The sequence below is a fragment of the Barbatula barbatula genome (genome assembly GCF_947034865.1).
Source record: "Barbatula barbatula genome assembly, chromosome: 19".
Lineage (NCBI taxonomy): Eukaryota > Metazoa > Chordata > Actinopteri > Cypriniformes > Nemacheilidae > Barbatula > Barbatula barbatula.
The window spans coordinates 21,338,494-21,360,515 of record NC_136782.1 but is presented as its reverse complement, the minus strand read 5'-3'; the positions used below and the strand labels follow the sequence as shown (position 1 = coordinate 21,360,515).

The 22,022-nt window shown below is 37.5% G+C and overlaps 2 protein-coding genes across 7 annotated transcripts in view; one reads left to right on the top strand and one right to left on the bottom strand.

Moving 5' to 3' along the window:
• The window catches only part of dock10 (dedicator of cytokinesis 10), a 72,008-nt gene extending 54,199 nt beyond the window's left edge, over window positions 1-17,809 (top strand). For 4 of the 6 annotated variants that reach the window (XM_079481317.1, XM_079481318.1, XM_079481321.1 and 1 more), the window contains exons 38-56: window positions 907-954; window positions 2,489-2,590; window positions 4,204-4,313; window positions 4,643-4,758; window positions 5,299-5,436; window positions 6,583-6,765; window positions 7,500-7,610; window positions 8,343-8,558; window positions 8,743-8,800; window positions 9,062-9,160; window positions 10,861-10,967; window positions 11,058-11,180; window positions 11,259-11,372; window positions 13,005-13,241; window positions 13,406-13,616; window positions 13,904-14,094; window positions 15,290-15,390; window positions 16,436-16,574; window positions 16,954-17,809. In XM_079481317.1, the coding sequence (XP_079337443.1) occupies window positions 907-954; window positions 2,489-2,590; window positions 4,204-4,313; window positions 4,643-4,758; window positions 5,299-5,436; window positions 6,583-6,765; window positions 7,500-7,610; window positions 8,343-8,558; window positions 8,743-8,800; window positions 9,062-9,160; window positions 10,861-10,967; window positions 11,058-11,180; window positions 11,259-11,372; window positions 13,005-13,241; window positions 13,406-13,616; window positions 13,904-14,094; window positions 15,290-15,390; window positions 16,436-16,574; window positions 16,954-17,001 (2,452 nt within the window). In that variant the 3' untranslated portion in view covers window positions 17,002-17,809. The remainder of the gene's footprint in view (window positions 1-906; window positions 955-2,488; window positions 2,591-4,203; window positions 4,314-4,642; window positions 4,759-5,298; window positions 5,437-6,582; window positions 6,766-7,499; window positions 7,611-8,342; window positions 8,559-8,742; window positions 8,801-9,061; window positions 9,161-10,860; window positions 10,968-11,057; window positions 11,181-11,258; window positions 11,373-13,004; window positions 13,242-13,405; window positions 13,617-13,903; window positions 14,095-15,289; window positions 15,391-16,435; window positions 16,575-16,953) is intronic. The other 2 variants (XM_079481320.1, XM_079481322.1) reach the window with 1 other exon arrangement.
• Window positions 17,810-18,347: 538 nt separating this feature from the next.
• sbds (SBDS ribosome maturation factor) lies at window positions 18,348-21,668 on the bottom strand. Its single transcript, XM_079481469.1, has 5 exons — window positions 21,063-21,668; window positions 20,682-20,811; window positions 20,412-20,612; window positions 20,108-20,272; window positions 18,348-19,213 (listed from the first exon to the last, which is right to left on the bottom strand). The coding sequence occupies exons 1-5, from the start codon at window positions 21,188-21,190 to the stop codon at window positions 19,085-19,087; spliced, it is 753 nt and encodes a 250-aa protein (XP_079337595.1). The 5' UTR covers window positions 21,191-21,668; the 3' UTR covers window positions 18,348-19,084.
• Between the last annotated feature and the right edge of the window lie 354 nt (window positions 21,669-22,022).

Genomic DNA, 22,022 nt, shown 5'->3' with positions numbered 1-22,022 from the left:
AAATATATTTAACTAATCCTAATAAATGTTATCAAATAAATGTGGCAAACAGTTGTTTTGTTCTCTTTATTAACTTTATTAAAACTAATAAAAAAAACTTGATAATAAGGTAAAAATTTACTTGACCATTTTATTAAATTTAAGGATTTATCAATCCGTAAAGCCGCGCAGGTGTAATATAAGCGTTATGACGAATGTCCGTGACAGTACTGTAAGACACAGGTTATATTTCGTCAGTGTCTGAAATCGTTCCCTCACTTCTTCCCCATATAGTGGACTATTTAGCATTCGCTATATAGAGAATAGTGACTGAGTGAACGAGTGAGCGAATTCTTGAGACATTTTACAGCAATTTAAACACCAAGATTCGGTGCGCTCAAAATGGCGGTTCAGGCAGTGTGGGGATTCATTTCCAGACAAGAATCATGTCTCGTAAATCTGAATGCTGGAAAAGTCTCAGCTAAAGATTAGGCCTAATGCAACTCTGAACGCAAATAAATATGTTATACCGTGTTTTGTTTGAATACTTGATTCTGATTGGCTGGAAGGTGTGCATTAACCCTTTAACACACGGGTAGCAGTCAGTTTGATTACATTTTAAATGAACTAACAAAATAACTACTTTTCACCTGTTTGATGTAAAATGACACTGTAAACATCAATAAAAGCTTTAACTTGGCAAACAACCATGGTATAAGAGGGAGAATCCACAGAAGGGTTTTAATGCACTCCATGTCGTGTTGGGCGTTTCTTGGCCTCCACGTCGTTCATTTAAACCCTTTAACGCACGGCTAGCTGTGTATTATGCTTTACTTATTGCAAGGGTGTAGAAATGCAGCGGCAAACATGTTGTAGGCAAAGCTAAAGCAAAATTGTCAGTTTTGTTCTCATTTCTCTTGTCAACAGACTATGTCTCCAACACTTTCGGTTCCTTGGAAAGCGTCACATTGCCAGGTAAATCCCTTTGTAAGATTATTCAAAAGCTCGATGTGTGTTTCCTGTTTGTGTGGCACAACGTTAAGTCATGCGGCCCTTTCTTGTTTACCTCTCCCGGTGTTTCTCATAACAGACGTCCTATGGTCTGAGCAGTCAGTTAAAAACAAGAAAGGTTATAAGTAAAGGTTGTTAAAGAAAGAAAGATTTACATTTTGCCATTTTACCAGGCACTTGATATACTGCTTCCCTTAGTAAAGGTAAATAATGAATGTTTTTAGTCTAAAGTGATGACTTTCAGCCTTTATGCTTCACATCCTTTGCTCTGTAAAAAATGTTCAGTTCACGATTGATGAGTTAATAATGACCGGGGTCTCTCACCTGTCTTCAAGTGTAAACCACTATCTTCACCACGGTAAAACTATAGTATACAAATTGGAAAGGAACGAAGCATTGTAGTGTATAACCTATTGTAGACCCTCCATAATATTAATGTAGTGTGTTTTAAACATAAGGTCTGTCCACCTGTCTGAGAGGCCATCCACACGGAGACGGGTTTCATCTGTAAAGATTATGTATCATATCTACATTTCGTCCACAGGGATCCGGCGTTTTGGGAGACTGAAACCGCTAGTTTTCAAATCTAAAGAAACAGCCTTGCGTTTTCATGTGTACAGAGAATCCGGATATTATCTAAAATGATGATGTCATCACGGCGCGCAAAGTTTATGCGCATGCTGCTAATCTTCTTCTCGGTTTTAAGCGTATGTCTGTGTGGCAGAAGGACAGCGCCACACACTGATGTGGAGTGTATGCTACACCGCTTTGAGTCGGTTTCACAGATATTTCTTGAGGAAGGCAAAAAAAAGATCGGATAGGGAAACTCGTATAGATGGTGTAGATGTGGCCTCACTGTCTGTCTTTTATTATTACTGTATTAAAGTGACCGTATTCACATTTTATAATATAAATAATATCGTATTTCAGGAATTCTGTGAATATAAAATGGCTGTGTGCATGAGAACATGTTTCACGCTGTACTAAGAGTTGACTGTGATGTTCATGTTAGTGTATGTGTTATAATAATACAGTATGTGGTTTGTGTGTGTTTTAAATCTTTCTTGGTTCCATTGATGTATTTTTGGGCTGTTTTTATCGTTCTTTTGTGCATTTAAATGTGTTCTTACCAGTATATAATAGCACACGAGGCTCTTCCTCTTTCATTCTCAGAGATTGTGTATTTGTCTTCCTTTCTCATTTTCCGTTCATGGTCATGTTCATCTCGATCGCTGTCTTCCCACTTTCTTGTCTGGCTTCCAGAGCCACTGCACATTTTCATCCTAGGACCTTGATAGAGAGTCATTTAAGCTCGCTCAAAAACGACACTTAAGACTATTAACAGCTATTAAACCACATCACGGCACAACCTGTGCCTCCCTTGCACTTAAACTCTGATGTAGTTTCGCTTTTGTTTCCTGATGGCTTGTGTGAGAAAGATCAGTTCAGGAGGAGAGTTGGCATTAACCCCGCTGTGATTGGCTCGTTGTGTACGCAGGAAGTTAGCGGCCGCTTTAAAGCTGGCTCAGGCCACGCAGAACAATGGCACCCTGAAGGGCACTAACACATCCTCCCAGTCTTCAGGGCTCTTTCCTCAATGGTAAACACCTCACAGGTCTACATAGAGCTCAGAAAATCATGAAATACACACACCGTTGTGCTCAAACGTTTGCATACCCTACAGGAAAATATGATCAAGAAAGGCTGTGAAAATAAATCTGCACCGTTAAACTTTTGGATCTTTTCTAGATGAAAACTGTTACAGAAATCTAACCTTTCATTGGAGAATAAGACATAAATGTGATTTCCTCTAATACACATTGCTCATAATCATTCACACCCTTTTACAACTTCTTATTTTTGGACAAGATACCAGCTCTTCGTCTTCACTTATAATGGCTAATACGTTTGGAGAACACCTGACAGAATCGCTCCAGACCCTGTTCTCTAGTCACTCATTTTTTATAGGGTGGGTTCAGGTGTAGAAAGTGGGACGGCCATGCGGCAGAAGCTTCGTTTTTTGATCAGTGACCCACATTTGTTTAGATTTATTTGCTTTCGGTTTATTGTCCTATTGTAAGATTCAACCCATCTATTTGAACAAGACATCAGGATCTGTCTAAACTTCCAGTCATCTCAGTTTATTTTCATACACTCAATGGTCACATGACTTAATATCTGGTGGTATATTTAAATGTGAACATGGTGCACTTTTTATCTGCATTTTGTGTTATTGCTGCCAAAAGAATATAATATAATAATAATAATTTGGGCCAGTGTGTATTAGAGGAAAACATTTATTTCAATGATGTGATTTCACCTCACTTTCATTTGTGTTACTTGAATGAAACATCAGAGTTTCGTGCATTTTTTAAATAAAAGATGAAAAGGAGAATCCATGCAGATTTATTTTCACAGCCTTCTTTAACCGTATTTTCCAAAGGTGTCAATACTTTTGTCCACGACTGTAAATTGGTAGCTGACGAATAAATCATAAAGTACATATGTGTCCTATGGTGTGACAGTGAAATTTAGGAAACAAACTGTTGATATTACATCATTTTATATTATTTAAAAGTTTGTTTCCAAAATGAGAATTTAAAAAATAATAATTTAAAGACATGTTCAAAAATCATGTTTTTCGTTATGTTATCATGTTTTAATTGTCTTTTAGTGCGTCAGTTAGCTGTTATTTATTCATATTTTGAGTTTTTTATTTATTTATTTACGAGTTATTATTTGGCTTACATCAAAACAAAAGTCATCTCATTTTGGAAACAAACTCTTTATTTATATTTATCATATAAAATAGCAAAAGAGAGATTTATCATGGTTTTTTCTCCATCACACCATAGGACAAATTTGCATATTAGTCTGTCAACAACCCAAATGCAAACAATATATGCATTTTGAACTGGTTATAACCCTCTAACACACACGAACATACATTACATGCACAAAACATTTGTGTTTCCTTGTCTTTTCATAGTCCTTATGTAGATGTGCCTCTGTTACATCCATAGTGTGGGATTCATGTATGTCGTATTGTGCCAGGCCCCCATTCACCTCTGATATCATATATCTGTCTACAAAGAAAATAAACCGCTTAAATGAACATAACCACATTTTAAACATCTGTGTACATGTATAAGGAAATAAGCTCTTTACAAAACCCAGGGGTCACTAAATAATGGGATCGGTTACTGTCCCCAGGATGACGTCCACTCAGGATGGGCACAGGCATGCCCGCTCTCAGACCATGCCCATCATCAGGGCGAAGAACGCCCTCACCAACCCTAAACTGCTGCATATGATGGAAGCAGGTTTGGACTTTTTCACTTCAACAGACTGTTCATCTCTATTCACTTTTTGAATTAAAATGGTATTTGTAATATGTATGTAATATATAATTATCCAGATTTATATACGTTCTGTTATTCTTTCAAGCCTGACAATTGTCATTATAGTGGTAACAAAACTAATTATTTTTCAACATAAATCACAAACAGTATGACAAATTTTGTTTTTTTCTATATACATTTTGAGGTGTTTGCATTGGAAGAAATGGTAGAAATGTACTGAAGTTTGACATTGTTGTCACAGTGCTAAAACAGGCGTTGTCTGTGTGTTTTCGTGTGTGTGCCTGTATTAGATGGCAATGTTCCCGAGGGAGATAACTTCAGCCCTACAGACATTGAGGCTAACCTCTCTACTGAAGTAGCCCTAACCGTTCTGGATGTTCTAGGCCTGTTCGTCCAACATCACAAGGTCAGACTGGGAGTCGCATTATGATTAGACATGATAGTTTCCCAAAAACAAAGCCCTAGTGTCGTCTCGACACAACGTCTCATTCACGCCGCATAGCTTTACCTAAGGATTTGATGGAAATGCACATTTGTTCCTAGCTCTTATAGTTCAAGAGCTATGATGCAAAACACCTTTGATAACAAATTGCAGTGCCACCGGGTGTCGGACAGATATGTGTAGCCTAAGTGAATGCACAAGTCTCTCCCGAATACATTTATTGCTTTAATGCAACAAATTTGTTAATGTATTTAAATATAATAATTCTATGTAAACAACTCAAAAATACAATCAGAATCTCTTAAAGATTAGACGATTAACGATAAACACTATCAACTATGTGAGATGCCGCAGGTCTGTTGGTTATTTATTCTGTAAACGTCGTAGTCAGTAGCGGTTTGAGGAACATTGTGTTTGTGCTGTTATGACACCCCAGGTTATGCTGAAACATAAAGTATTTCATTTTCAAGACGACTGACTTTAGCTTTTTTTGCCTTCTAACAGAAACTGCTGCAGCATGATGAAGGACAAAACGCTTTGATGAAAAAAGTATTTGATACGTACCTGCAATTCCTCCAGATCAACCAGTCCACCACCACCCTCAGACACGTGTTCACTGCTCTGCGCCTGCTTATTCAGAAGGTTTAATATGCTTTTATAGGCCTTTCTCTCTTCTCCCTTTCTGCACCTCTGTGTACAAGTCATTGGGTTCGGGTGATGAGCGTTTTGCTCAAAGACTGCAAGTCATACCAAAGGTGTTTATCGGGGTTCAGGTCTAGGCTTAACGCTGAGCAGGCAACTTCTTTCACTCCAGACCAGATAGATTCTACATTTTGTGAGTATGCCATGAGACTGTACAGACGGTTTCATCTTAACAACATAAACAAACGTTACTGCTCATGCGCACTTTAGTGACCCCAACTGAACTTCCGCTACACATTCACAAACAATAACGCGCCTGTAGATTATTTCTGATAACTAGCGAAAGAAACCCAGAAGAGCCGTTTCTTGGCTAAACCTTTAATTTAGACTGCGATACCGAACTCAACCATTAGATGTCAATGCGCCATACGGTTTCTTTAAATGCGACAAAACCGCAGAACCAAACAAATTGTTTATTTAATCAATTGGACTAACAAAAAAATTGAACAAACATATATTTGATACAATTATTATACGGTAAAATAATTAAATTTTATAGTAACATAAAAAATGTATAGTAACATAAATAAAATAAAATATTAATTATTCAATTATTATTAATGCACTTGTAGCAACTAACGAAGAGATGACAAACAGTTTCCTTTATGTTTAGTTTCTGAACGATAGTTAACTGCTAGTTGTATAAATACCATACCGTATTGCGTTCAAAAGATAACGCTACGTGAAAATAACATTGTTCCCCAGTTTCTGATGTGAGATATTTTTAGAGACATACCCAAATCATAACCCACACCAACAAATACAGTAGTTTTTTTACCTTAAGTGTTATGACGTGAAACGCGGCCATTTTTAATGATCGTTTCCGTTCAGTCTGCTCGTTTTATTGTGTACTGTCACTGTTTTTGTTTGGCAATAAAATTAAAAGCAAACTATTTTCTAGAATATCATAATATGCTATGGCATTAAGATTTGTGCTCACGTCAAACCAGTTCATTAGAAAGGGGCGTCCCTCTACTTTGGTTCAATACTCTGTTGGGATTTTCCCAACGAAATGTTTTTTTACAGACCCCATGTCTCGTTTTATATTTCAAAGATTCAGTTTACATCACTTGATTTTTCTTTTAGTTCCCGTCAGCGTTTTTCCAGGGTACGGCTGATCTGTGTGGCAGTCTGTGTTATGAGATTTTGAAGTGCTGTAACCATCGGTCCAGCTCCACACAGACGGAGGCAGCGGCGTTACTCTACTTCCTCATGAGAAGAAACTTTGAATTTACAAAGGGCAAGTCCATCGTCCGCTCGCATCTTCAGGTCAGTATTTCATTTTGGTCTTGAATTATATATGCATACATCCTGCTGTATGCCTTGTGTTAGCCAAATTGATGAAAATGTTTAATACATACGAGTAGTCTTGTCTGTAGGAAATTAACTTTCTTTTTTTATTTGATTTGAGGTTCACAATGTCAATAGGCTAATCGTTGCTGTCCTTCCGAAACACTGCACTATATTAGATGAATAAATACTATGTTAACATTAAGGGTGACTGATTAATTAATTAAAAATTTATATCAGGAAATATGGAAATACATTTATATTCATTCATTATTTATGTAAGATCATCTTAAAAATGGTGTGTTTTTAAATATTCTGTATTTTCGTAATCGGTTTGGTTAGTTTGTCCACACGTAAACGCATTACTCGATCACTGAAACACAACTGTTTTTAAAACTCTTTGGTCTTATAGACGGTTAAACCGTGAGATTATGTATATGACTTTGGAATGCGTGCCGCTATCCTTTTTTCACGTCAGATTGCAGGCTTCTGATTGGCTAGCACGGCTTTACGGTCAGGGTTGTATCGCCACCTGTTGGTTTGGCATGCTTTTGACAGCGCTTTATTAAAGCGTGTTTTTGCGTTGTCGTGTGGACACGTTTTTTTTTTCAAACAAAGGGAAAACTTTATAAAAATATTTTTAAGCAGTGTACATGTGGACTAGGCCTGCGTAACAAATAAATAGAAATAAACATTTATTTCTTCTCATGCAGGTGATTAAAGCAGTTAGTCAGCTAATCGCTGATGTGGGCATCGGTGGGTCACGCTTTCAGCAGTCTCTAGCCATTATCAACAACTTTGCCAATGGGGATGCTCCTCTCAAAGTAAGAATTTACCAACACAATGTCAAGTGTTTTCATGCCACAATGAACCTTCAGAGGTTTTGCTATATACACAGTCATCATTATCACTGAATGTGTTATAAACATTGTTGACATAGTTTATCCACCATGTTTGTTTGTTTATATCTCCCCCTGTAGGAAATGTGCCATTTGATATATAATTGTAGATTTGATATCATATGATATTTCCAGAAATAAATCATTATATATATATTTTATTTTGTTGTAATGGTAATAATGCTAATGTTAGCTACCCTTGCTAAAAAGTACATTTAATTAAATTTTATTAAGCATACTTAAGTTAACTACAAGTATATTTATGTAGTAAACTTTTGGTATACTGTTGGTATAACTAGTTTTCCAGTTTAATACTTTTAGTTATTATTTAGTTAAGTACACTTTGAAGTACCAGTAAACTTGTAGTTAAGTAGTTTTTTCTTAAGTAGAGTTGTTGTCTATAGAAGCACACTTTAAAGTTTACTCTCATTTAACTACTACTCTCAGTATGCTTGTATTTTTATTAACTTTGTATTAACTGTACATGTTGATTAGATTGACATTTTAGTGTTCACCTTACCATGAGCCTTCTTCGCTCATATTTACCAAGGGGGCTGTACGTCATGGACAAAACGTTTTGTGTCCATGTATGTTTTGTCCAGAAAATGCTGTCACATGCTGTAATGTATAATATCTCTATATGTGGCTACGTTCCAGAGCACAGCATTCCCAGCCGAGGTAAAGGACCTGACAAAGAGGATCCGCACTGTGCTAATGGCCACATCTCAAATGAAGGAACACGAAAAGGACCCAGAAATGTTGGTGGACCTGCAGTACAGCCTTGCCAACTCCTACGCCAGCACACCAGAACTCAGACGAACCTGGCTAGAGAGCATGGCCAAAATTCACGTTAGAAATGGAGACTTGTCTGAGGTCAAAATGAGATCATTTGTCAAAATAAATTCATGGGAAAATAGGCATTGTCTTTTTAACTTCACTGGGACTTTAATTCTAAAGTTTGGTTTCCGTTTGAAATACTATTAAATATGTATTATTAAATATATATCTATAAGTGTGCATATTGATATCAAACGATTCTTTCTTTCGTATATTTTAGGCAGCAATGTGCTACATCCACATCTCAGCCCTTATAGCAGAGTCTCTGAAGAGAAGAGGTGAGCTTCCCCCTTGTGACCATGAATTTTACAGCAAGGCCTGCTAACGTCAACGCTTGTCAGTGTCTTGTTTTCTGAAAAGTTAGCATGAATAAGCTCTCCTGTTCAGAATTGCTCTGGTTGTTCCAGTGGTTTGGTTCATCGTGGAACCGTGCGTGTGCATGCTCGCAAGAAATAACGTTAAGTGCATGGCTGGAGTGCTACAAGACAACCTTAAGTTTACGTAACTGTGTTGATCCTGATGCCGCTTTGCAACCGCAGGTTACTGGAAGCCTGAGAAGGGTCGGATGTCCAGCGTGAGCAAAGAGGAAGCCTGTGTCATTAACTGTTGCCCCTTACTAACTCCCCATGATGGAGAAAGTGAGTTCCCCTCTGCCTTCCCTCAGATGCTGTATTCTTTACCCAGCATTCTACATTTTCCTCACTTTTCTGAGCCATTTTGGCAACTACTTGTAACTAGTACCAAATGAATTGCAAGGTGTAGTCTATCACATTAACAACACTATACAGTCAAAGCAAGAATAATTCAGACACTGTGTGAGAACAAATTCATCTCGATAATATCAGATAACTTTGATAGAAAGGTATGTAGTCAAGTCAAGTCGGCTTTATTTATATAGCACTTTTTACAATTTTCACTGTTACAAAGCAGCTGTACAAGAAAACATTGACTATAAGCAAAACATATAAGGTTATGGAAGTCAAAACACAGGTCAAAGATCAGACACACAATAAATTCCTATATGCAGTGTTCATTAAATAAGACTATAAAATTCAACCAGACCCCCGGCCAGGCAAACAGTGTAAAACAGTCTGCAAACGGTGGCGAGGAACCCAAAACTCCATTGGAGGAGAAAAAAACCTCAGAGGGAAACCAGGACTAACCAGGGGATTCCAGTTCCTCTCTGGCAAAAACTGCAGCCTCTGCACAAGCTCGACAGTCCGCGCACAACAAGACAAAATAACAAAATAATTAGATTTAAGATTATCATTAATAATCTAATGAAAGTTGTCAGTTGTGAAATTTAAGGACACAATTAGATACAGTAATACCAATTTATGGCAACCAGTTACTATAAGCAATGCTTGAAGTCCCCGTGAACCAGAGGTTGCAATCGTTTTTACTTCTGTATTTTGACGCTTTTCCGAGTGAAAAGGAATTTCTAATGAGAAAAGTAGTGGGCGTGGCTTTCAATTCAATTTTATTTATATAGCGCTTTTCACAATTAGTTCCAAAGCAGCTTTACAGGGGAAAATCTTTCGTCTTTCACTGTGATTTGATTGGATGTATAAAAACATCCTTTGCATTTTGAACAGATTTCAAGTTAACAGATGCTCCGCCCCAAGCCGTCTAACCGTCGCCATCTAAGATGGATAGTCATTACAGGAAGAAAATACATTTTCAGATTTTAACTGAAGATTATAAGTGCACACAAATTTAAAAAAGAGAATGACCCACCCTGATAAACTATTTACGATAAACGCTGCGATATTTCATGAAAAAGTAGGCATTTCACTGGGACTTTAATTTTGAACAGTCTGCGGTGTAAAATGGTGGCATTAGCAATTAAAGGAATAACCTCAGGTCAAGGTGTCTGAATAATTTGGTCCCAAATTTGACTGGTAGTCTGCGGGATGGAGAATATTTGTGTACAGTTAACTTGATATGTCTTACATGAAGGAACTACAGTGTCCTGCACCTGCTAGTAAAAACATATCAAAAATGATATCTGGTGTCTGAATTCTTGGTTTGACTATATTTCCAGAGGTAAAACGTCCAAAAGCAGATTTTGTTACACCTCAACCAGACGCAAATGTCCTTGAAACTAATGTGATGATGTATAATGAACTGTTTTGTTACTGTTAGACTCATGATTTGGAATGAATAATAATGTCTTATTGATGGATAAAGTTGAACTGGTGAAAGTGATTGATTTGGGGAAATGAACGTTTGGTTTCATGTCCAGTATGAGATTGAATTGACAGATACAATGCACAATATTCTGCCAATATTCATAACTATATATATATATGTCCTGTGTTTGTATGTTAAACTACAGATTTGTTCAGTATGGGCTGCGCAGCCTTCATGAGTATCTCTCCTAATGTGAAAGAAGAGGGCGCGATGAAGGAAGACGCCGGAACTCAGGACACTCCTTACACTGAGGTTTACCGTCTATATATATTTCAGAAAATGATCTAAGCATCAAAATCCTTCAGTCACACAGACTGAATTTTCTCTCTGTCTGGTGTTCAGGACACACTGGTGGAGCAGTTGGAGATGTGTGTGGATTATCTGTGGAAGTCTGAGAGATACGAGCTCATTGCAGATATTAACAAACCCGTGATAGCCGTCTTTGAGAAGAGACGAGATTTCAAGGTGCTGTATTTGCTCTTTGGTGGATTCGTGAGGGAGGGAAAGGTTTATTGATCAAGCCTGTGTTTGTGTGTTGTGTAGCGTTTATCAGAGCTGTACTACGACATTCATCGCTCGTACCTGAAGGTGACAGAAGTGGTGAACACCGAGAAACGCTTGTTTGGTCGATACTACCGTGTGGCTTTTTATGGACAGGTAAGACATTCAAGCAGGCAAACTGACACACTGTATAGTATAGAAAATGTGTGTTTGTTGAGGTGTTTTAATCTGTTCTGGATAGTTCACCCAAAAATTTACATTCTGTCTTTGATTTACGCTCACGCAGTTCAGATATATAACATAGTTTGAATGTTTTTTGGGGATCACTTTTTGATTCTTGATGGTTTCCACAATATGGGAAAAAATATGTTGGTGCCTGTAAGAGGAACAGTATGTCTAGATCAATAGCAGCTGAATTGTACGTCAGCTTCACCGCCATGATGGAAAGGGCAACACGCCTCTATAAACACATACAAGTTAATGAAGGAGATGTATTTTTAATATTCAGAAGAAAGCAATAATGTTCTAAACCAATTGGAAGGGAAAATGCAAAAACACAGGTTTCATGTCAAACACAGCCAACACAACATCATGACATCACTGACATAACATAAGAAACTTAAAACAGAACAGCGTAGGGGAACATAGAGGAATAGTTCACCAAGCTATGATTTTTTTATAACTTTGTTTTATTGAACATTTTGTTACTGTAACAAAACAATGTTACAGTAATCACACAGAAAAATACAATAGCAATAAAAAACTATAATAAATAACAAATAAAAATCCCTGATAGGTCGACAGCGGTTCTTGACAAAAATAAAAAACTATGAATTCGATTCAATTGAATTGAATTACTAACCCTCATGCCATCCTAGGTGTATATGAGTTTATTTCTTAAGGTGGACACAGTTTGAGTCATTGTGAAGGATGACCTGGCTCTTCACAGCTCAGTAAAAGCATTGTAGTGTAACCCACTTTTTGAAGCTCCGAAACGTCCATATTTCCATCATAAAACTATCTATGCAACTCCAGGGGGTTTAATAAATGTTTTCTATAGCGAAATGATTTGTTAGTAAAATCAATTCATATTTTTTGAGTATTTAGCCAGGATAGGTCGCAGTCCAATCCAGTCATTCCAGTAGTAATACACTTAAAGGGACAGTTCACCCGAAAATGAAAACTCTGTCATCATTTACTCACCCTCAGATGGTTCCAGACATAACTACATTTCTTTCTTTTGCTAAACACGCAAGAAGAAATTTGGAAAATCACTCCGATCACTCCAACAGTTGGAAAAATAAATACTTTGGGAGTCAATGGGGGGATTTAGTAAATGATGTAATGTAAATGATGACAGAATTCTCATTTCTGGGTGAACTGTCCCTTTAAGGCTGATTCTACTAATATAAGCAAACAGATATTTGATTCAAATAACCAAAACTGGAGATTTTCCTCTGGACTTTAAACACCTCCTGTGCTTTTCTCTCCTGTATGTTACGTATATCAGGCAGTGGTAAGTTTTCTGGTTATTGGTTTGTTTTGTTCTTTGCCGACCTTTCAGTGGTTTAACCCTCCTAATCTCCCCTCAAGCGCTAATATGTGTGCCGTGTGTTCATATCATACTTGGTTTTATACATGTACCCTCATTCTGCTGAACATGGCCGTTGTCCTCTGTAAAACCCGACGTCTAATCCTGAACGCGTGTGGATGTACCCTGAAGCATTGTGAAGCAGGGGCTTTGCTGAACGCCGCTGTCGTTTTAACAGCAGAGTATGGCATTCACAGTTAACTTCATCACTTACCTCAGCCTGGGCTTTGCTGAGATCTGCTTCAGTGTCCGTGATGGCTCAGATGTGCAGAGTTGTGTGTCGACAGGGCTTCTTTGAAGACGAGGAGAGCAGGGAGTTCATCTATAAGGAGCCCAAACTCACAGGACTGTCAGAGATTTCTCAACGGCTCCTCAAACTCTATTCCGACAAGTTTGGAGCTGATAATGTCAAGATGATCCAAGATTCTAACAAGGTGTGTTCAGGTTTCTTTTGCGTTTTATGTTTCCTCTTCACGTTACTTTAAAAGGGTTTATTGCAGTTCCACAAAAAAGATTGCTTTCGTACTTTTTCGTAGGCTTTGAAAGCTTTTTCCGGGTTAAAGTTTGGTTCATTCATTGCCGTTGTGGTTTTTCCCAGGTTAATCCCAAAGACCTGGACCCAAGATTTGCCTACATCCAGGTGACCTACGTAGTGCCTTATTTCGACGCTAAAGAACAGCTGGAGAAGAAGACTGACTTTGAGCAGCATCACAACATCGATCGCTTTGTCTTCGAGACGCCCTTCACACTTTCTGGAAAGAAGCATGGAGACGTGGAGGAACAGTGCAAAAGACGGACCATCTTGACCAGTAAGACTTTCTCAATGCATGATACATGGATGCACTTTGTTATTATGATATGGGTCTGATCCTGTAGGGCACTCAGTTGTAGTGATGCACACTAGACATTGTTCCCGATATTGACTGTTATTTATTTGATAACAATATATTTTAACTGTTTTCTAATCTGCCTTTGTATCATCTTCTTTCAAAACTGATTCTGGTATTCTCATTAAATCTAGAAGCAACTGATACCAGTTTATGTGTTACAGTATCCCACATCTTTCTATGTCTGTCTCTCGCTCTCTCTTCTACAGCAAGGTCAAGTTTTCCCTTTCTAAAGAAACGGATAGAGGTGGTGGAACAGCAGAGTACGGAGATGAACCCTATTGAGGTGGCAATAGATGAGATGAGCCGTAAAGTATCTGAACTCAATCAGCTATGTAACATGGAGGAGGTGGACATGATCCGTCTCCAGCTGAAACTGCAGGGCAGCGTCAGTGTAAAGGTGAATAGACTCGTATTCACCACTACAAACATTGGGTGTCATTCACTACGCCTGCGTACGAATGTTTTCAACTCATGATTCACTGAAACATTCATACTAAATGTATTCTGAATATAAGAAAAGAAATGGGAACACATACGCTAAATGCATGCACGTGGCCGCTCATTGAGAATAGTCCAAATTCACTAACATTAGGACGAGGTTAAAGGGAACCCGGTGTGTAGAGAGATGTGTGGCTCAATGCGTGGTATTAGCCTCACACTACTAGCATTTGTCGTTAGAAACACATCAAATATATTCAATTCTTAAAAAAACCTTAATGTAATACTCATTTTGACCTAAGGAGGCCGCCGTGTTTTCTTTCGATGACGTTTAATGGTTGCACGCAAAGCTAGACAGCCAAACTAAACACAGACACATGAATCAGTTCTTCAGTAAATATAAGGTTTTGTAGGATAATATATAGACATATAATGCTCAAATAATAAAGAAAGAAAATAAAGATGCTGTTTGGTGTATTTTCATACATTTTAATACTATTTGTCAGAAACAATACAAATATGCATATTAATAACCAAAATCATTTCGAATTTATTATATGTTTCAGCCATTATACAATGCATTTTATCCAGATTTTAACTTTTAGAGTTTTCGTTTAAAGCGATGATTTAATGCGCGCTTACCTTGAACAGGCGCTTACTGATACTGAATGTGTTCTTCTTTTATGGCAGGCAGGCTTGTGTCAAGAGGACATACCGCCACCTACTGTCCCTGTGTGTTTATATATCTGATCTTATGTTTTACGCAATTATTAGTGAATGAGACTTATTGAATGTACAGCATTATTGAATGTGCACGTTTACAGACATAACTGCATTATGTTAGGTTTTTTGCGTGGTATTTAGGTTACACGTGTCTGTTCTTTATGTTGCGTTCCCTTTTCTGCTGAATTAAAATAAAGGGTCGAAACACAGAGTAAGATCATGTACTGTATCTGAACCCAACACGAATCCAAACCAAGGCAAAAGTTTCAATCCCAAGAAGAGTGATCTAAAGCTGATAAATCTGCATTTAAATCCCAAAATACTCATCTGTTGTCAGATATTTTACAAAAGCTGTGATTCTATATTCATTAATGTTTTTCCTACAACTATTATTTTACCGTTATTGGGACACTAAATTTGTGAATTTTTAGGTAAACGCAGGGCCTATGGCGTATGCACGAGCCTTCCTCGAGGAGAAAAATGCCAAGAAATACCCTGATAACCAAGTCAAACTGCTTAAAGAGATCTTCAGGTACTTATATTGCATGTTTCTGTCCATCAGCTTGTCATATGATAAATGCCAGTGCTCTGGAAAGGTTCTTACTAAACTCTACATTTACATTTAGTCATTTAGCATACGCTTTTATCCAAAGGGACTTATAAATGAGGTCAACTGTAAAAATTGGTTGTCGGAAAATCAGAAAATACACGTAATGAAAGGATTGATTGGTTACATTTCAAAATGATAACCTATTTGAATTAGTAGTAAAAACTCTTTATGAGCAGTTTTATTCAAGTCAAAACTGCCCATTTGATTGAAAATTGAGCAATTGATTAAAGCAGTTTTGATTTTGTTTCATTTAAAAAGATAATAGGCTTTAACACATTAATTGCATTAGATATAGATTGTAACTAATGCAATCAAGATTTACAAATGGTGTAATATTGTTGTTTATTGTTCATCCATGCTAGGCTATTACAAATACGAAACTTTTGTATATGTAAATGTTGAAATTAACTTTAAAGTCCCTGTGAACCGGAAGTTGCGATCGTTTTTACCTCCGTATTTTGACGCATGTCTGTGGTAAATGGAATGTGAGTGGGCGTAGCTTTCGTCTTTCTCTGCGATTGGATTGGATGTATAAAATCAGACGTTGCATTTTGAAATGGAACTGGCATCAGACTGACGGTTAAAGGGGAGGAGTTAACGGAGGCTCCGCCAAAGCCGTCTAACATACATCATTTAAGATGGATAGTCATTAGGACGAAGTGCTTTTTCAGATTTTAACTGAAGATTATGACGACACATCCATTTTAAAAGAGAATGACCCACATAGATAAACTTTTTACAATAAATGCTGCAATATGTCATGAAAAATGTCGATAGTAATTTTTTATTTCACTGGGACTTTAAAGACGAATACATTGTTCTTAATGAACTGTTGAATACACATATTCACCACCGTCAAGAGTTCTGCTGTATTTTGTTATTTGCTCAAATGAAATACATTCTTAACAGTTTTGTTATTATGTTTGATCTGCTCATATGGACCGCTCTTCTCTCTCCTCTCCTGCAGGCAGTTTTCAGACGCATGTGGTCAGGCCCTAAATGTGAACGAGCGTCTAATAAAAGAAGATCAGCTGGAGTATCAGATGGAGATGAAAGCTCACTATAAAGACATGCTTACCGAACTGTCCGCCATTATGAATGAACAGGTCAGCAAAAACTTTACTTAAGGTTTACTGTATATGTGGGTAGTTGACAATATACCGTGCATGTGTTCTATTGCGTGACAGCAAAAATGTAGAAAACAAATTGTTAATATGTAATTTAATTTATGTTTATAATATCAATTTACATTTACAAATACATTTTGCTGTCACATCAGGATACATTAACACATTTATTTGTAAACACTGTACCTCAAGCGTCAATAGCTGTCATTTCTTGGCAGAAGTGTAACACCTTTACAATATATCTGTTGAAGTGAGACATAAACTCATCGTTTTTAAATGATTGAATTACTAGTAATCACTCTGCCCATTTCCCTTGTTATATTGTTTGTAAATAAACATGTTTTTCTCTTTTTCAAAGATTCCACACACCAGACATCCCGGAGCAGAAAGACACAACGCCCTCTGAGCTGCAAGTGTTTTGGAAACACGCAGATGTACATTTTGATCCAAAATGGCTGCGGAGGACTATTGCTGGTCACACCTATACACATACATAAGACGCCGCAATGAATGCTGAAATGTATGCTATATTGGGCAGGGCAATGGTTTCAATGGTTTACGATCTACATCTCAGAAAATTATTTATTGGCATAAGGAGTTGTGAAAACTTAACAATTAAATCGTTTTTTGTAAGGAAAGTCTGACGAGAGTAAACAAAAAAAAATCTAGACATTACATAACTGTAGGGTCCTTTAGATGAAGTTATCTAGATCTTTGCTTATGTAGCACATCAGACTGTTATACACGGACGGACTCTTGTCTCAAGAACTATATAGAAAGAACTTAAGAATTAAATTCACACATGCCTTTAGACCCCACTGTTTTTACAACGGTGACCTTTGATTAACTTTAGATGTGTTCAACTAAGCAAATCCCTGTTCTAAATATTTTATAAGGCTTTCACTTCATTGTCTTCTGTCGTAAACATTTGACTAATATTAAGACTGTTTCGAGAGTTTAGGACGATGGCCAGCATTTGTTTATTTTCAAGGTCCACATAGTCTGGTTGAACACATCTCTAGTTTCTGACTGAGTGAATGTAAAACAGTCCAAACTCTCTTAAAGACCCCGTTCGCACATTTCACGAACACGTGCTGTTTAATAACAATTTTATGATTGCCAACGTGTCGCTGTTTTTATGTAAACTGTTGAATACTGTAAATAAGAATAATTAATATTTAAAAGTCTTTTTATATTAAAAATATTTGATTGTTCGTTTGACCGTTTTCTACCGTATGTGTGACATTCAATTAAATTGTTCAAAAGTGTAAAAGAGAAAAATCCTTTGATAAAATACAAATGAGTTTATCTGCACATTTTAAGGCATTCCGCACGGTAAATACGACCTCACGTTGTGTCATCAAATTTACAAACTGCCTCCGATATTTTCGTCCGTCAAAAGAATCGGACTGGGTTTGATTTTCTGCGTTTTTTTGAATCCGTAGCGAGCATTTTGAGAGGCGTTTCGACAATTCAGAGCCACCGTACAAACGAACGCCAAATACAAAAAACGCATACGAATATTTCAGACTGTATGTGCAAAGACCTTTCATGTAAACAGCTATTCAAAAAGCCATTTCAGGCATATGCATGGGTTTTGGTGGCATATATCCACATCAATAATGATGTTAGACTAGCTATTACAGTTACAGAAAAAAAATCTGGATTTTGTAAAGGAAGAGCTCCAGGCACCTCAGGGGAACATGTCCACTTAGTTTTCAAATACTATGTAGAATTGATGTTGGCAAGTTTGGATACAGGAATTGTCTGTTACTGTTCCCCAGTTTTCTTTTTTATACTGCCCACTAAAAGAACAGAGTATGCGGCTACTGGGACATATTAACCTGTAACAGAATTAATGCAGTTGCCTAGAAGCACATCGTAATTGCTAATCACACATCAAAATACAACTCCTTGCTTATGAGCTTTTCACTATATCATTTATTTATAAAATAAGTAAAGCATCACTTAACATATTAATTCAGTGTAGCATCACTGAACTTCTCCATCTAGCAGGAATTGGCGCTCCCATATATAACCAGAAACAGTAGACCATCCAGAAACATTAAGGATACTCGTTTCAACATGCTATCATTTAGGACACATTCATTTGGAATACTCTTAGGATGATAAATTGTATGCTTGAAATCATTGTCTTAGTAGTTTATTTTTATTAGGCACACAGTTCAAACAGGGAAAGTTGATTTATATTGTGTCGGAGCATATTCCTGTGCAATCAGTAAATATAAATAATGAGCAATTAAATATAAAAATAAGCTTTTCATTCAAAGTATGTGAATAGTTTTATTTTCTTTAAAACAAAATCCCTTATTGCAACCTTGAGCTGTCTTTTTGACATGTAAGTGACTTGCAGACTGTCCTTTAAACTTGGACTAGCCTGTGGTTGTTTAACTTACACAGGCTGTAATACGTTGACTTAATTAAATACAAATGAAACTGCAGATGTGTTAGAGGAGCACATTGGGATGTTATTCAATTCTCTCATCTCCTTCCTCCACATCTTTGAGACTGAGCACTTCCAGCGTTCCCTTTCCTTTAGTCTCACAGCGGATAAACTCATCGATCTCACGAAAGCAGCCGGGATCAATCAAACACACCTGTGAAGGAGATAGGACAACATGAACTATAACACACTGACAATATTCTGTACAGTCATCCCTGCTGGATCATTCCAAGATGCTTTATGTGGTTTTATTGTACTCAAATGACAAAGGAAAACCAATTTTCTTCCAAATTACTTGTCTACGGCGAAGGCAAAAGCACTGTTTTCCAGGTTGGAAATGGGGTTTCAGTAGGTAGAGCATTACATTGGCGGTGCAAAAATACCATAGATGGTAATTATACTAGTAATAGACTGATATACTGCCGTGGTCGATATTTGGAATTGTGTATTATCAGCAAAGACAGATATATTTTTACAACTGGACAATTATTTTACAGCACATAAGCATTTATTTCATAAAAATCCCACTAAGATGTAAAGCAGGCATTTACCACTTAGTAATGTAATATGATCAAAGTAAAAAACGTTTTCCTGTATCTCAGTGGTATGAGCATTGTGTTAACAACGGAAGGTTGTGTGTTGGATCCCAGGGGATTGCAGATACCTGTGTATAATGTATAGGATAATGCAATGTAAGTCGCTTTGGGTAAAAGCGCCTGCCAAATGCCTAAATAAAAATGGGTCGTATAAGGTGCATGAGATACAAAAATGGTATGGTAAGTATCAATAATATGTTTAAATTCCTATATTTCCTATAGCTGCCCACAATTACTACGATGCCATGTGTTCAAGTACTGATACCGGTCAGATGATTTTGGATAAACCTACCAAACCTATCAAGAAAAGTCTCCTCTCTGCTGTATGCACTTGACTGAAAACTATTAATCCATATTTAATTAGCTATTTCTCGAGGAACAAAAATTCTATTTAAAATACTAAAGTCACTCCCGATTCAAGGAATAAATGAATGGGTTGATTAAACTCTTACCATTTCAAGTTCATCGTCAAAATCTTCACTCTCCACCACCTTTATTAACGGTTTGAGCTTTTCTTTGAGTCTCTTCCCGTCCTTGGCCGGCAAGACGAAGCGTAGCCGCATATGAGCTCTCTGAATCTGAATGGATTCTTTCAGCAGTCTGATAACATCTAGTGCCTGGAGGGGGTGACAATGGTCATCACTGGTGTGTCTGCTCCAACAACTACTATGACCCACACTATCTCATGGTCCCGTTTGACCTCTTCAGGACTCATTGTGGATCAAAAGATTTGACATGACTAGGAACGTTACTGACCTGCTGTTTGGTGCTTTTGTTGGCTTTGACGGAGTAGTGCGCGTCCTTCATTGCTCTCTCTATGAGGCTCACTGTGTAGGGACGTTTGGTCTCAGGATTAACGCATTTTTCAGCAACAATAGAAGCAATATCACGAAACATCTGCTCCAACTGGCTATGTCGCTCCTTGTCTGACACCTGCAGTTCTCCTTTAGCTAAAATCTGGAAAGAGATTGAGATGAAACGAGGGACAGGCGGGTCACATCAGGACAAACTAAACCTGTAACTTACCTGTTTGCATATTTCTGTTAAGTCCTCAGTGCCAAAGGCTTTTGACAGGTCTTCTTTCTTGGCCACTTGACCCTTCGACACATTCACAAACACTGTGTTTGTCTGCAGGACTTCATCGAGGTCTTTCTCACTGTTCAACATGAAAAACAACAGCACGAATGAGCTCAAATGAAGCAGTATGACAGCAGACGACATCGCTTCTTACATCTGTTTAATGGGAATGACTCGTTTTTAATTGATCAATATAACGATTCGTATGACAGTGATTCAATCAGACTGTAGCAGTCTTTTGACAGCCATGACTAGATAAAAGATAATATATATAGATGTCTTAACCTTGATTATATCTCAAATACAATATAATAAATAAATCACACTCACGCGCCAGATCTCCAGCTCATCACTTTGTTTTTATAACACGCTATTTCAAACCGTTTCCCTCCTTTTTTCATCCTCACGACGGCGACATTTGTTAATCTAATCTGGTTAGTCGGTGTAAATATCGACATGTTTAAATCGAACAAACTTCACGTGACGCTGCGCTGCTTTGAATCTCTTCCTGTGTGTCTTCCTCGCGCGTGCGATCTGTCAGTATGGACCGTTCGTCGTCGCCACAGCGCCTCTAGAGGTCAGGACAAGACTGCCATATAAATACAAACTGAACGGTTTTCCTTAAGCTAAAACTTATTTTCAGATATTAAATACGTAAGTAAGAAAGACTTTGTATATAATGAACTATGAATCCGAGTACTTCTCTCCTATTGTTTTCTGTGTACTGAGGTTTCAGTCATACTATAGCTGTGTCGCGTTTTTCGGAGGGCTGCGTACTCCGGGGGTCTCATTTGAAGCCTGCTACGTCATGGAGGCGGTCTCGTTTAATAAAAGCAGGTAGGACACTCCCTATGCACCCTTAAAATGCGACCTACTTTCATGAGAATTCAGAGGACACATGAAGTGTATCCTTCGTTGCTAGAGATAACCCACAATTCTTTGCGTCTGCCAACCTCTGTTATTTGAATAAACTGCAGCAGCCGCAGCTTCAATGAAATATGTGGTCTTTAAATGTGAACAGTTTACGTTTGTTTAATCTAAGCAGGCATATGTTGTAAATTGGTTTACAAGTCGCAGCTAGCACAGGTACATATGTCAAATGGAGATGAGCAGCATCACATAGATGTCTGCCAGGTGTACGAGTGCTATCAGGGGTGTTTCGTGATTTTTAAACATTTTAAACAGTATGGCAAAAAATTGTACATTTGTTTTACTCTTTTGCCATTGTTTAGGGTAGAAAGAAACCAACTCAAATCATGTAGAAATTATTTTAATTAATTTGACAGGTGT